The sequence below is a fragment of the Pseudomicrostroma glucosiphilum genome (assembly GCF_003144135.1).
Source record: "Pseudomicrostroma glucosiphilum strain MCA 4718 unplaced genomic scaffold BCV69scaffold_15, whole genome shotgun sequence".
Taxonomy (NCBI): domain Eukaryota; kingdom Fungi; phylum Basidiomycota; class Exobasidiomycetes; order Microstromatales; family Microstromataceae; genus Microstroma; species Microstroma glucosiphilum.
In genome coordinates, this window is record NW_020289927.1 from 260,229 (window position 1) to 275,218 (window position 14,990).

General features: G+C 56.7%; 4 protein-coding genes and 1 non-coding gene across 5 annotated transcripts; 3 read left to right on the forward strand and 2 right to left on the reverse strand.

The window, feature by feature from the left end:
* Positions 1-630: 630 nt before the first annotated feature.
* On the forward strand, positions 631-1,500 carry BCV69DRAFT_301111 (hypothetical protein; the record flags this gene model as incomplete). The annotated part of the gene is made up of 1 exon (XM_025494524.1): positions 631-1,500. One exon carries the CDS (start codon positions 631-633, stop codon positions 1,498-1,500), a length of 870 nt encoding a protein of 289 aa, XP_025345790.1.
* A 443-nt stretch (positions 1,501-1,943) lies between these two features.
* Positions 1,944-2,733, reverse strand: BCV69DRAFT_284936 (hypothetical protein). Its single transcript, XM_025493227.1, has one exon. It carries the CDS (start codon positions 2,670-2,672, stop codon positions 1,971-1,973), a length of 702 nt encoding a protein of 233 aa, XP_025345791.1. The 5' UTR covers positions 2,673-2,733; the 3' UTR covers positions 1,944-1,970.
* Positions 2,734-4,368: 1,635 nt separating this feature from the next.
* BCV69DRAFT_263159 (Piwi-domain-containing protein) lies at positions 4,369-8,760 on the forward strand. The gene is made up of 8 exons (XM_025490729.1): positions 4,369-4,682; positions 4,832-4,916; positions 5,015-5,645; positions 5,740-5,770; positions 5,891-6,006; positions 6,102-6,432; positions 6,519-6,582; positions 6,702-8,760. Exons 1-8 carry the CDS (start codon positions 4,641-4,643, stop codon positions 8,477-8,479), a joined length of 3,078 nt encoding a protein of 1,025 aa, XP_025345792.1. The 5' UTR covers positions 4,369-4,640; the 3' UTR covers positions 8,480-8,760.
* A 490-nt stretch (positions 8,761-9,250) lies between these two features.
* BCV69DRAFT_314517 (hypothetical protein) lies at positions 9,251-11,812 on the forward strand. Its single transcript, XM_025495123.1, has 4 exons — positions 9,251-10,436; positions 10,545-10,933; positions 11,019-11,084; positions 11,177-11,812. Exons 1-4 carry the CDS (start codon positions 9,324-9,326, stop codon positions 11,634-11,636), a joined length of 2,028 nt encoding a protein of 675 aa, XP_025345793.1. The 5' UTR covers positions 9,251-9,323; the 3' UTR covers positions 11,637-11,812.
* A 125-nt stretch (positions 11,813-11,937) lies between these two features.
* On the reverse strand, positions 11,938-12,021 carry BCV69DRAFT_t41. The gene has a single exon. It is a non-coding gene; the product is annotated as a tRNA-Cys (tRNA).
* Between the last annotated feature and the right edge of the window lie 2,969 nt (positions 12,022-14,990).

Consider the following 14,990-nt stretch of genomic DNA (forward strand, 5'->3'; position numbering starts at 1 on the left):
TCACTGCTGGAAGCACAGAGGGGTTCCAACTCTAGTCTCACACACCCCACCCCGCTGGAAAAACACTAGGAATGCAGGCAATCTGTAGACTGGCGTCAACACACTTTGGCCCACCGCCCAGCCGACCGCCTTCACCCATGTAGCCGAGATGAGCCCCCTCGAGGCGGATGAGCAGTCAGACAGAAGAGGAGGCGTGGAAGAGGGTCATACCCGACCTCGCTGCTCCGCCGGCATGGGACTGCAGGCTGCAGCGACATTTCACGGTACCCCGCTGGGTGACTGCCCCTCAGCCGAGGACTGGGGTCAGCCATTGGTCTGTTGTTGCCTGTCTGGGCCTCTCCACCCCACCCCTGACCCTTTCGCCTGCCGTCCTGGGTGGTCGAGCCTTTCATATATAGACCCCTCCTCCTCGCTCAGTCCTCCCCTCCTCTTTCTTCTCTCTCATCAAACCAATTCTCGTCTCTCCTCTTCCTCACTCCTTCTCTACTTTACAAGGTACCCACACTCTCTTGCCCTTATCGGACACTTACGTTCCCACTCTCGCTTCCTCCTTCGCTCAAAGCTTGCACTTGCTCTTCACTCGCTCTCAAGCCCTTACTCTTTACACTCACACACACACACACACACAAGATGTACTCCAAGATTGCTGTCGTCGCTGCCCTCGTGGCCTCTACTCTGCAGGGCGCTGCCGCCTACACCCCCAGCAAGCCCACCTACCAGGTCTCTAGCTTGCCCAACCACTCCGAGTCCGGCCAGGTCGGCACCAACAAGTGCACCAAGTACGGCGCTTCTTCTCAGTCGTCGATGTGCCAGAACGTCTTCATCAACTCCATCCACGACTTCTGTCTCTGGGCTCCTTCCTCTGGCAGCAAGACCATTGGTGACGAAGAGGCCAAGGTCGTCTCCTACTGCATGAAGAGCGGTTACGGTACCAGGCTCATCCCCGATGGCACCATCAAGAGGGCTCACTTTGTCAAGACTGCCAACTTCCTCCAGGTCACTGGTTACGGAGACTTCACCAGCATGCACGTACAGTCTGGTGACGAGGGAGGTGAGCTCGACCCTCACGGAGCTACCGGTGAAGGCAACCCCGTCGGTGGTCTCGTCTTTACTCGCTCTAACCCTTACAAGTCTGGCTGGACTCAACTCCACGAGTGGTCCAACTTCATGAGCGCCACCGAGTTCTCTTTCCGAGCTTGCTTCGATGTAGACTACGCTACCGAGTGGTGCCCTCACATCTACGATGTCATGGGATCTCAGTGGAACCACCCTGGAAACTACGGAAAGGGCTTCTCTCAGTGTGATGCTGCAGACGGAGAGTGGCCAGGTGTCTACTCTGGCTCTACCTTCTACCAGGGTCAGGCCCACACTCCCGCTGCTCAGAAGGCCGGCAAGTCGTCGAACTGTGTCAGCCACGCCACCATCTCTACTGGCAAGGCTATCCACACTCCTTACAGGCGAAGCATCCAGTCCTTTGACGACATGGAGGACGACGAGTAAGCGCATCAGTGCTCCACTCCATCGCTCGTTAGCCTATCCGCCAAATTCCCCCTCATATGGACTCTCCCTCGCCCACCGCATTGGATCGTAGTCAACACACCCACACACACACATGCACCATCTTTTGACTTCTTATTCCCGACTGTCGGATCTGATCCGCTCTCGACCTTTACCAACCCACCTTTTCCTGTGCCTCGTCTTGTTAATATCTCTTGTGCCTTCACTGGGGTCTACGCTCGTTCGCCATCGTCGCCACTTGGTGTCTTTTTTGCTTTCCCATCTTACTTGCACCACCAATCCAATTCAAAAAAGCAACGCACATTCTTTAGCCCAACATATGCGTGTTCCTGGTGTGATTGCGAGCGTTGGTGGATAGGAAGTCGAGAGGGTGGACATGGGGATTGAGTGAAGCATATGTACATAGTGTCTCTTCCCTCATGGATGGCTCGCCCACCCCCGCCTCCTCTTCCTCAGTCCCCAGCACCAGCAAGTTCCTCCTCGAGCAATCGAGCAAACTCATCAAGATCCTCACTGCCCCCTTCAGCTTCCTCTTCCTCTTCATCATCATCCTCTTCTTCATCGTCCTCATCATCCTCTTCCTCATCATCATCGTCGTCATCATCATACTGGGAAGGCTGACCATTCCCAGCATTACTCCCACTATAGGCCATAGGTTGCCAAGAGGCCTTCCATCTATTGGCCGTTGTGCTTGAACCCTGTGTAGCACCGGCTAGGCTGGCCGAAGAGGAGGAGAGAGGAGGGGGAGAAGTGACGGCGCCGGCGGCAGTAGTGGGAGCACCAGCACCGGCAGGGGCAGAGGCAGCCCCGCCAGTGCTGCTGGCCTTTGTGAGCGTGGGCGTCAGGGGCGTTACCAGGGATTGTTGCAGGTCCAGCTTGGTAGGAGAGTGTGCTTGAGGAGGAGAAGAGGGAGAGTGCGACTTGACTGTGGTTGTGGCCGCTGATGCCTTGAAGTCATCGGTGTCCATGGCCGCTTCGAACTCCAACTCCAGAGCACGAGCAGCTTCGTCATCGTCGTCGTCTCCGTCGACCTGAGTAGTAGTCAGACCCAAGCCTACTGGGCTTGCGAGGCCGCGAGCCTCAACCCCTGGAGAGGTAGACGGATGTTCGACTTGCTGTGCTGGACTGGCTGCCCGCCGCTGGGAAGAGTGCATGATGGGCGTCTGTGCCTTTGTCCTGTCCCCGTCTCCACCAGACCTTGAAAGCGGTAGGGCTAATGTATCCTCAGCTACATCATCGCTGCGCAGAGTGTCTCCCGGCGCTCTCCTCAACGGTAGGTCCTTGTCCTCTTCCTTTGCACCAAGTCTGCTCAACCGACGGCGCTTGACTCCCCTCGCAACTTGCTCTTCCTGAGCTGCTAGTCCATTTTCCGTGGTCGAGTCGGGCAAGCGGCTCAACAGCTCCTTTGCCCTTGTGCCCGCGGCTCGTCTTGCCTTTTCGAGACGCAGCAGCAGAGTAGATCGGACAGGCTCGAGGATGTAGGCCTGTCGTGCCTCTGACCATACCAGAAGGACGTCCGAGTAGCCATTCGGAGGAGGCCCTCTTGCTGCTGCTGTTTCGGAGAGTGCATCAGCGGGGACTGAGCTGCTGGATTGGACATTGTAGATGTGTGCTGCTTGTGCCGAGGCGGAAGCTGTGCCCCGCGGGGGGAACTCTAAGAGGTGTTGAGGCGGTGGAGCAGATGAGGAGGATGAGGCGGTCGATGTGGATGTGGACGCGGGGGAGTGGAGGATGCCGTAGTGGGGTGCGGTATTCTTGGTCATTGTCAGAGAAGGTAAGAAGGGGACTAACAGCAGGAGGAAAGTGTGGGAGAGGAACTGTCAGCCAGTGTCACAGGCAGAGGTGTGTTTCCCCCATGATGCACTCACATTGCAATGCGTATACTCCAGCACGGGAGGAAGAGGCAGAAGAAGAGGCATGCTTGGGTGCGAGGTAAATGGGATACGAGGTGCTGCTGCTGCTGTTGGCATTGCCCTCCTTGGATGTTCTGGCCTTTGTCGCTGCCGCCATGGCTGCGCTGCGATGGGTGAGTAGCAGTCGCAGTGGGGGAATCAGGGCGGAGGCAGCTGCTAGTCTACTGACTGACTGCCTTGACCACGAGGGGCGGCCTCCATCCGCTTCCGCTCGCTTGGCCCTTGCGCTTGGGCCACATGGCAAGTCACAGCACGCTACAGTCAGTCGAGTGGTCTTGGCTCACATTCCCTCCTCGCCTTACCCTTTGCTACACCCTTTGCTACGAAGACTTGTCTGTGAAGATCGTCAGGAAGGGCGATGCCTCTTTGCTGGTGATTTGTTCGTTTCGCCTTTGCCCTCTACCAAATGCCGAAGCAGAGGGCCAAGGGCATCGCAGCAACGGGGCGGATTCGCCGATGATGGTTCATCCAATCAGAGTGAGTGAGGATTGCTTCCCCATGCCCAGACTTTTGCCCTGTTGCCCAGATCGGTGAGGTACTCCTCACCAGCTCATTGCTGCTGCTGCTGCCGCTGCTTACACTCCCAGTGTACGTCTCTTCCTCTGTATCACTCTGCTCATCACATCTTTGCACTTTGCCACTACGTAATCTCCGTTTGAAGTGTAGCTTGTATTCTTGCGCCCTTTGCTGCTGCCTTGTTCCTGCTACTCTCTGCCCTCTGCCTCTCCCCTCGCGCCTCCTTAGTCGTGATCATGGTTGCTGACCCTCATTATCACCCGAAGGTTCAAAGGTACGACCCGAATCGCGTCTGCCCTCCTTTCCGTGGACACTGCTCTGGTGCCGCGTCGCGGGGAAATTGACTTGACGCCCGTGCACATCTGCTTGTGCCTATGTTCGCGTGCAACCCGGAGTAGAATTCCTCTTGTCTGATGAGTGAGTGTGTGGGAGCAATCGTAAGTCTGACGAGTGGTGATTCCCTCTGCAATAGAAGAAGACGTCGCACTCCCACGTCCACATCCCTCATTCTCTCCTTCCCTTCTCACCACCACCACCCTCACTTACCTCCCCCTCTCACCCTCTAATACCCTTCCTCCACAGCCCCACATCGCCTACACCTGCACCTGGACCTGCTCCCGGCAGAGTTGCCTTTCTCCACCCATCGCTTCTCACACCTTCGAGCCTCGCACTGGCTAGTGCTGAGCAATCAACATGGTCATCCAGCCAGAGTTGAGCGCCGACGCCATTGCTCAGGTGAGTGTAGATCACCACCACGGCAGAAGTGGACAGACAGACAGTTATGCAACGAAGCTACACAGTCCACCTCTAACCTGACCATGTGACTGACCCTCTCTTCCCCTTCCCACTGCCTCTTTACCCACTTTCCCCTGCACACGACACAGGCAATGGGCACACTCACCCTCGACAGGCAGAGAGAGATCGAAGAGCAGCACAGGATCTCTGAGATTCAGAGCATTACCCTCCTTGGTACGTACACGCCAGTCACAGCGCAGATGGCTTCCATCACTCCTCGATCTCACTCACTGACGCTGTGACTCTTCACAACTTCTCATCGCCCTCTTCAGATCTCGCTGCTCGACCTGATCAGGGAGGTACTCAAGGCCGCAAAGTCCCTCTCAGGTCCAATGTCTTTGCACTATCCCTTGGCAAGAACAAAGGCGTCGCAGGTCCTAATCGAGGCGGCGCTGCCATCAAGCAAGGAGCTCGTGGAGCTGGACCAGCAGGCGGAAGACCTCGACCTACACCTTTTGAGATGACAGTATACCACTACGACACGGTCATCGACCCTTATCGCGACGCGTCCGATGACGTTCCTCTCACTGGAAAGGCAGCCACTGCTCGCAATGAGAGGAAGCTACCCATTACTCTTCTACGAGAGGTGTACGCCCTTGCGCTGAAGGATGCCGTAGCCGACGCTTCCAATGTCCTCCAGCAAGAGCACGTCACCTCCATCGCCTTCGATGGCAGACGCAACGCATACACTCCAAAGGCTCTTCCCTTTCAAGGCGAGTTCAGCTGGATCATCTCTCTTCCAAAGAAGGAGTCAGCACCTGGAGACACCTCTGAGCGAGATCCTCGACGCAAGTTCAAGGTCACCATGCAGCTCGTCAACGAAATCGACGCTTCGACACTGTCCAAGTTCTGCGCTGCCGACCCAGACATCATTCGAGCCACTGGTATCTCCATCCCGGAGATGTAAGTGTCCAGTGCGAGAGGATACTAGAGAGTGATCGACTACCTCATCTACTGACCATCACCATCTCTGCCTTCGTCCCCACCTTTCCAACAGTGTCACTAACAGCATTCAGGCTCTTCAAGTCGTGAGTACTCTCGAGCATAGATTAGCTCAAGCACACCGTGACGTAGCTGATCACTGACAGCGCCGTCACCTCTTCTCCACTCTTTACCGACCATCATCGTACTCGTCTCTTTCGTCTTAGCTGCTCTGCCACGACCCCGCAGAAAGGTACAAAGTGCACGGCGCCGGTGGTCGACGCTTCTTCAACCCAGCAAACTCGGTCAACATTCCAGGTGGAGCAGCCATCTGGAAAGGATTGTGAGTGTCGATGTAGCTCACAGCTCAGTGACTACGTCTGAAGCGAGTCGTAGAGCTGACACTCACTCTCCATTTCTGCTCCGTTCAATATTCAGCTTCCAATCCGTTCGACCCACTCAGTCTGGGATGGTAGTCAACATCGACGCTGCCTTTGCCGCATTCCTTCGATCCGGCAGTCTCATCGACGTTTCTGCCGCCATCCTGGGCCTCGATGGAGGCGGAGGTGGTGGAGGTGGCTTCCGTGGCGGTGGCAGAGGCGGTGACAGAGGAGGTTTCCGAGGTGGAGACCGTGGTGGCCGTGGCGGCTTCCGAGGCCGAGGAGGTCCTCCTATGGGAGGTGGCTACGGCGGTGGTGGTGGCGGCGGCGGTGGTGGTGGAAGTGCTCTGAGCTCTCTCCGACCAATGCAGATGCAAGAGCTACGAAAGGTGAGCAGCCTACAGATCGAAGCTGTTGGTATTCCAAGACGACTGCTGACCCACTCGACATCAACCTTCTTACAACCATCTCACAGCGCTTCAAGAATGCCAAACTTCGCCCAACGCATCGTACTACCTCAAAGTTGGAGACCTTCAAGGGTGAGTTGATCGCGAGAGCAGGTTTGCGGGGCTTCGCCTTTCGCTTTGCCGTTTGCCTCACGATGACGATGATGATGAGTACAGCCACTGACATTTTTCTTCCGTCTGTGCAACTGTAGGCTTCTCCCCTCGACCTGCTCGTGAAGAGACTTTCGAGCAAGACGGCAAGCAGATTCGAGTCATCGACTATCTGAAGACAAAGTACGGCTATACTGTCAAGTATCCTGATCTTCCTCTGGTCGAGCTCAGCGGCGGAGCTAAAGTCCCTATGGAGTGTCTTGAGGTTCAGCCCATTGCACTCCCACCTCGCAAGCTCACCCCAGCCATGACCGCTGCTATGATCGACGAGAGTCGTCAGAGGCCTTCTGAGAAGGCCAAGACAGTTCAGAACTGGCGCAACGAGCTCAACTTCGACGCTTCCGCTCGACTCTCGTCTTGGGGAGTCGGCGTCGCTCCTACTCCTGTAGAGGTTGAAGGTCGTGTCCTTCCTCCGCCTCAAGTCTCGTACGGCAAGGGTAGCTCAAAGCCCTCTGTCGCCTCTGGCGGATGGAACTTGCGTAACGCCAAGTTCTGCGTTCCCGGCAAAGCCCTCACAACTTGGTGCTTGATCAACTTTACCCGCACGCCACCTCAGGCCTGCGTCGAGTTCGCTCAAATGTTCACCGCTGCTCTTCGTGAAGTAGGCATGGTCGTCAACAAGCCTCCACACATCGATTCTGCCCCTGGAACGGCGGACAGTGTCAAGGCCACGTTCGAGAGGGCTGGCAAAGCCGCCAAGGTCATTGCCGGTGGACCTCAGGCACCTCCCCCTCAGCTCTTTGTCTGCCTCGTAGATGGAGACGCGGACCTCTATGCTGCCATTAAGCGCATCGCAATCTGCGAGCTTCCAAGTCCCGTCGCTTCTCAGTGTATGCTGGCCAGAAAGGCCTTGAATGCCAAAGGTCAAGCGCAGTACGCTGCCAACGTCGCCATGAAAGTCAATGTCAAGCTTGGAGGCCACAATCACGCCGTAGAGAGCCAGAATGACTTGCCAAGCCTCGGCCCTCAGACGATGATCATGGGCGCCGACTGCTCCCATGGACCACCTGGCTCTTCACAGCTCTCCATTGCCGCTTGCGTTGCTACCATGGATGGCAAGCGATCCAAATACCACGCCGAGCTGCGAGCGCAGCGCCACAGTCGAGGTGGCAAGTCTCAGGAAGCCATTCTTCAGATGAAAGAAATGGCTACTGAGCATCTCAAGCACTGGGCTGGTGCCAACAAGGGTCAGTTGCCAGCTTCCATCATCATGTTCCGAGATGGAGTCTCTGAAGGCCAGTGGGCAATGGCTCGTCAGCAGGAGGCGCAAGCCATCCAGGAAGCAGTCGCCTCCATCGATCCTCGCAAGACGATTCCTCTGACCTACATCGTCTGTATGAAGCGACATCACATCCGATTCATGGCCAAGAATGAGGGCGACACCGACCGATCAGGCAACCTCCCTGCTGGTACCGTAGTCGACACCGACGTCGTCCACCCTTACGGTTTCGAGTTCTTCTTGCAAGCCCATGCTGGACTCATCGGAACGGCCAGGCCCACTCGATACGTCGTCCTGCAGAATGACGCCAAGTTCACCTCTGATGCGCTTCAACGAACAATCAACTCCTTGTCGTACACCTACGCCCGAGCTACGCGATCAGTCTCTCTGGTCCCCCCTGCCTACTATGCCGACATCTTGGCCGAAAAGGGCCGCACGCTCATGTATTCTGATGCAATGAGCGAGACGGCTACGTCTTACTCGGACTCGACTACCACTGCCTTGCAGAGAGAGTCTGAGCTGGGCGAGCCAGACTCTGGTCAGTTGATGAGGAGCATCAACCGCAACAAGGAATTTGCCAGTACCCAGTGGTACATGTAGCGACGCAGCGAGCCGTCGTGGCGGCAAGTCTCAAGAGAAGCGAGACCATAAAGACGAGACAGAGAGAAGAGCCGAAGTAGTCACGAAAGCGAGACACGAGTTTCGAGAGAAGTAGTAGTGAGAAGCAGAAATCGACTTTCCGATGTACGCCCCGTTCAGGGTTACCTCCCCTTGTTTTGTTTCCTGTCCCCCCTCTTTACGACTGGCACTTGTTCAAGACCAGGTCCAAGCTCAGGTCGAGCAAGATGCGAAATGATGATGTTCTTTTTCCCCTTTGACCGTCTTCTGTGTGATGGATGGAGAAACGCGTGGTACGCGAGCGAGTGGAGCGTGCAGCCTGTCAGCCTCGGTGCAGTCATCGTCGTGCAACCCCGAAAATGAGCGAGCGAGATACCATGAATGCTTCGGGTAACGATGTGCGATTACTTTGCCGCTGCGATGCTTTGATGCCCTCTGCTATTGCCCTTTGGCCCCCCTCCTGAGCTTGCTCCCCTTTGACTTGCACTCTCTCCCTGACTCTCCCTCTCGGGCCTTGGGACTTTTCCCTCGGTGCGCTCTCACGCGGCATCCATTGGGAAAAAGCGTTGGGGCCAGGGCGGGTGCGGAGCGGGCAGATGCACCACGGCGCGCCGATGTGAGCCGGGGCCCGGTTCCGCCTCGCAGGGCAAGGGGCGCTACCCCGCACATACGGGGGCGCCGGAAAGACGAAGGGTCCTTGTACCACTGTCTGCTGTATTGCTGCTTCTCTTCCTTCTCTTTCTTCAAACGACCCCTTCTTCATCCTCTTGCGCTCCGTCTTTGGCTTCTCGCCTTTTCCTCGCCATTCTGGCTCAACCTGCTCAAGATGGGCAACGAAGCTGCGTCTGAGGCAGATTCCGCTCCTCCTGCTGCTGCGTCCAGCTCTGGTCTGCCCCCACGCAACAAGAACCAACTCCGGCTGCCCAAGTTCACCTCCATCGAGCCACCCAACAAGGGTCAGAGCAATGATGGTCAAGCAGACAGCTCAGATGAGGAAGAGAGTGGAGACTCTGCGGCCTTCTTTGCCGCCTCGTCTGCTCCTCAGACGCCCAATATCACAGAGGCAGCCCAGCATCTGCGTCGATCCCTCTCCATCCATGGGCTGCACGAACTGTCCAACATGCCCTCCAAGGAGATTCGTCGGTCCGTAGGCAACAAGGTGTGGAGACCCCATGATGAGATTGCCAAGTTGCCAGGAGACTGGGAGCGACTTGCCGTTCACGTCTTTCGTGGTGGAGTTCGAGCTTGGAATCTAGCCTATGGATTGAGAGCGACAATCATGCTCGTTCTTGCACTCATCAAGGGTCTAAGAAGTCGCAAGCTCAAGGGGAAAGACTTGCGGAGTGCAGTCTTTTCCGTTCCCAACTTTCGTTTCGCACTCATGTTTGCACTTTGGGCTAGTATCTACAAGACCGTGCACAACTCCCTGCGACTGATCACGCCCGTGCCTAGACGGCCGCCTAGGAAGTCTCAGTCTGTAGGCGCACTGGACACGGCCACGCAAAGTACACCTCCTCGTGCCGAGCCAGTACCCATCAACACAGACCCCCGTCCGCACAGCAGCGACTACGGCAGTGGAGACGAGAGCACCCTCACCAGCGCCAATCGGTCAGGCACTGCCACCCCCCGAAGCGGGTACGAGGAGCTCAAGGGCAAGAGCGAAGAGGACAAGGCCAAGACTAAGTCCAAGCAGAAGAAGCGAGCCTTTATGAGCGATCCGCGCAGTAAGATTTGGCATGCCTATGTGGCCGGAGCAGTCAGTGCCGTGGCGGTCATGGTGGAGACGAAAGATAGTAGAGTCAGTCTGGCTCAGCAGCTCTTGGTGAGGGGACTGGAAGGGACGTACAATGTTGCGCATGAGAAGAAGTACATCAATATCCCCCATGGAGCGGTACTGGCATTTGGTCTGGCCTGTGGGCAGATCATGTGGGCCTGGCTGGTGAGTGAATAGAGAGAGGCAAGAGTAGACTTCAGGGTTGAGGCTAGACATCGTGAAGGCTGAACCGACACTCTCCCTTGCTCTCCTCTTCGTCTTAATCTCCTCCAGAATGCTCCGGATACTCTCCCACGAGGCTACATCAACTGGATCACAAACGCCTCGATGATAGCGCCTTCAGCCCTGCCAGTACATCGCGCAATCACGAACAAGTCACCACTCGACGTCGACGCAGTCCTCAAGCCCTACTTTCCCTCTGGCAAGATTCCCGACCCACGAAAGTCGTCCAGTGGAGCTCTGAGGTTTCCTCATGTCCCACGGACCAAGATCAATCGTCGAGGTATCGCTGCAGACAATGTAGCTCTGATTGCAGAGTGGGCAGAAAAGGCTCGAAAGGGAGACTTGGGAGCGACGGTGCCATGCTCATTGGTGCATCCTTGGGAGAGTAGCCACTTCTGGAGCCCCTTTGATCGCTTCTTTGAAGTCGTGCGGTGGATCTTGTGAGTAGCAGTCCAATTGACAAGGGAGAGAGAGAGAGGGAGGGGAAACAGTGCCCTGACTACCCACTACGCCTTTCCTACCCAGGCCGGTGTACATGACCCTCTACTTTGTCCCAGCCGTCTTTCTGCGGACGGGGTCATTCCTCAAGAAGTGAGTTCAGATGGCATAGCTGCTGTGATACCACTTGTCCATTGTCTGACCACGAGTCCACTTCTCCACCACTCCTCCTCCTCCTCTCACAGCCCGCTGCGCGTCTTCCTCCGCTCAGCATTCGGTTCCCTTCGCTCTTCCTCCTTCCTAGGCGCCTTTGTCATCATTTTCCAAACCCTATTCTGCGCCGCCCACTCTCTACACGATCGTATCCTCCTATCTCCTTACCTCTCCTCCATTACCCCAACTTGGCTCCTCGCTTTCCTAAAGGGAACAAGCGTACATTGGCTAGCAGGATTCGCAACTTCCGCATCGCTATTCGTCGATCATGCTCGCAGGAGAGCAGAATTGGCGGCGTATGTCCTGCCAAAGGGAATGGAGAGCGCTTGGAGTATTGCGAGGAAAAGGGGATGGGCACCATTCGTACCCGGAGGAGATCTACTGCTCACTAGCGTGGGTATGAGTCTGGTCATGGGCACTTATGCCCGCAGTCCGGACCACCTCAGTGGACTGGTGAGGAGGATCGTCTACCAGTTCATCGGCAGGAATTGAGTAGTGAGACAAAGGCTCAGCTCGTCGGGAGTGGACGAGAGGGTGAGGAAAGAGGGGATGGCTGCTAGATGACTAGATCGGGGACGCTGAGGGGGTCAGGGGGGGCGGGACGTTTCTCCCGAGGCACGCTGCTGGTTCCCAGTCACATGTAGATATCGAGCACACGAATTTTCCACATCTTCAATGCTATGCTAGCATACCTGAGTCGTCTTGCTCTACCCCTGCTCACAAAATTCACGTCAGGCAACGCGCGTCTAACTCATACCAAAAGGCATGGCGCAAAAGGCAACAAAAAGTTTGGAGGGGCGAACCAGGATTGAACTGGTGACCTACAGGGACCTTGCGAAATTGCAACCTGCCGCAACTACCACTGTGCTACCGCCCCGAAACCGCTATTATTCGCAGCAATCATAGGAGATCTAAATGACACACAACGTATATAGACGCCCCTGGCGAAGGCGGCGCATCTGTGCAGAACCGTTGCCCGCAGATGGGGATGTCGCCCGCCTTGCCGCACTACAGAATCATTGACAGACGTCCTGCACACCGCCAAGGTCGAATTGTGAATAACCCAGGATGGTGAAATTTACCTTGGGCGAACGAGCGAAAGGACTACTACCGAATGAGTTTGCCGAGCAGGCCTAGACCTCTTATGCGCTCCAAGAGCGTACTGACTGTAGAAGTCTCGCAGGCATTACTGACCCTTTCCTCGATCGAGCCTCGTCGTGTAATGGGGGTAACGTGAGTCAGGACCTCCTCTGCTCGCCTTACCCCTCAAACTTTGCCACTGTACGTTTGCTCCGAATGGGATTGCGGGAAGCGGGACGGGTGCTCCTCCTTGTTCGGGCCGTGTGAGATCCGCGACGTCGTACAACGCCCGAGAGCTCCGCAGGCTCAACACGGGAGCAGCTGCCATGGATCTCGGCATTCATGCTTCGACACAGGCATGTAGAGAGCAGCGGAGACGAGCGCAGCGTCCCAACGGAGCAGTGCTGAAGACACGTGCAGGTGCATGCCGAGTCTGGCGGCATACTTGTCCCGTAACGTAGTATGGTTTTACGACCCCTCGTGCCGCTCACTGCCATTTCCGCCACCATGCTCGAAGGGAATCCACACCACGCCAGCTCCTGCCAGTCCATCGTGCAGGAAATTATCGCCTTGGGCTCACCTGACAGAATCCCCCGTCCCCGCCGCACGCTCCCCGTGTCCTGTCAGACTTTCAGGAACAGGATCGGCGGTAGCGGCGCTGTACGAGCCTGGTGTACGGATCCGATATGACATGACGTGAGCTGAGCTGACATGGCATGACATGCCATGCCACGACAGAATGAGCCGCTTGAATCCGTCCTGTCTTCTTCTGGCAGACGATCAAGGCAGCGGCAGAGCCAGAGGCAGTAGCTTCATTAGCCAGTCAACGATGCAGTGTAATCCTCCCCGCTGCCCTGAAGGAAGCCCGTCTTACGCCTTACGCCTTACGCTCTACGCCTTACGCCTTACGCCTGTAGGTGCAAGGTGTGGTAAGGTAAGAAAAGACCCGCCATTCTTCCCATTAAAAAGACCCGGCAGGCTGTCAAGCGGGAGCAATAAACGATCCTTGGCACTGCCCGGCACGAGGAAATGGGCCGGTCTACGGGACCCTGGTTATGGGCTGGGCGAAGGAATGACCCTGTTTCGCGAGGGCGGGACAACTTCCTGTCAGGCAGATGAAGGACACAGAACTGACAGAGATCGCCTCTGTTTGATCGGGGGAAGAGCGGGACTCGGGTTGTTTGGGTGAGCTTGGAAGTGCGTTCAGGCCAGTGCCAGGTGCTGTGAGACGCGACGGGCAGATGACGGATAGACGGCAGCCAAGTCGGGTGACATTGGCCGGCTGTGCTAAGTCCCTTGTCCAGCTCTACTTCCCTAGAGCCATCTGAGCTTCCCAACCCTCTTCCTACCCCACTGACCAATTTCTACCTCGCATCGAAGCAAGTACATCTGACCGTCTGGATCGCAAGGTGAGACTAGGCAAGCGGTGGACGCCCCCCGCGGAAAGTAGCACAGTGCCGCACGGTCGGAGCTACAAGCGGTACCGAGCTTCAGGATGCAATCCAATCCAATCAGATCAGGGGAGGGGCGTGCGCGCGCGTGAGCCCTTTGCTCAATCCGTCTGGATCGCTGCTACAAGTTGCTCTCTTCTACCTCGGCTGCCGTTTGAGAGAGTAGGGTCAGAGGAAGTGGTGAGTAAAAGCGGAAAGGTTCGTGAAGATGGCGCTACTTAGTCATGGTTCAACCTAAGCGACGGTATGCTCAGCACTTCGGATGCAATCCAGCCAGGTCAGGGATGCGGGCGAGAATCGTAGTCGGAGAATAGGTGTGCCGTGAAGGGGGAAAGGGGGGGAGTTGGTGCCTTACATTGACTTCTGGCCGCCTCTGTGCCAGTGTCTCCGTGTGAGTCTCTCTGGTCGGTTCATGTCACCTGTCAGTGTTGAGTAAGGATGGCTCTGTCTATTCCTCTACACCTTTACCCACACACCCCTTGCCTTACGCAAGCTCGGACAAATGTAAAATTTCCGACGCAAGGCACGCGGGTGCTGCTGACTACTCCTGACTGACTGACAGGCTGACTGCTAGCACAGCGGGGTGATGAGATGATGCGAGATCGGTCTGTCCGTGCCGGAAGCGGATCTAAGAAGTCTGTCGGTGTTGTGTCAAAGTCAAAGTCAAAGCCAAAGTCAAAGAGGCTGGGCGGCTGTTCTGGTCCGAGCTGGAACAGTGGTACGCAGGATCATGCGGAGGTCGATGAGGAATAGTGTGACACATCTCGGCTCCTCGCGGCGGGGGTGCGGCGACACGGGGAGGTGTGCAGGTGTCACTACTGATCATGGTGTCTCCCAGTCGTGGATTGCGGGTCAGGAGGGGCGTGGCGGCCATGTGTGAGGTGGGTAGTGGGGGTGCTGTGCTGCGCCTTGGTGTGTGTTAGCTTAGCAAAGGCAAGGCAAGGCCCGAAGTAGCGATCAAGTCCGCCTGCGTGGATCATGTAATGCAATCAGAGGCGCGTCATTGCAAAGGGCCGGCTGAATCGAGGGGCGGTGTGGGAGTGTGGGCTGCTTACGAAGAGGCCGGTGCCGCGTGGGCCCTGGATGCATGGCCTTGTGCCTGTGCTCCCCCCCCCCCCCGCGCCCCCCCGCCACCTTGTTGGACGCCGTCCAGTGCCTTGGGCCCGCCGCTACTTCCGTCAAATGGCCCGCAAGGACAGGCGAGGCAGCAGGGCCAGGGAAGAGCACACCACCTTCAGCACTCGACCGTCTGACACACACAAACCTTGACCGACGCACTCTTCAGAACAAGGCTCACCTCAGCTCAGCCGCTGAC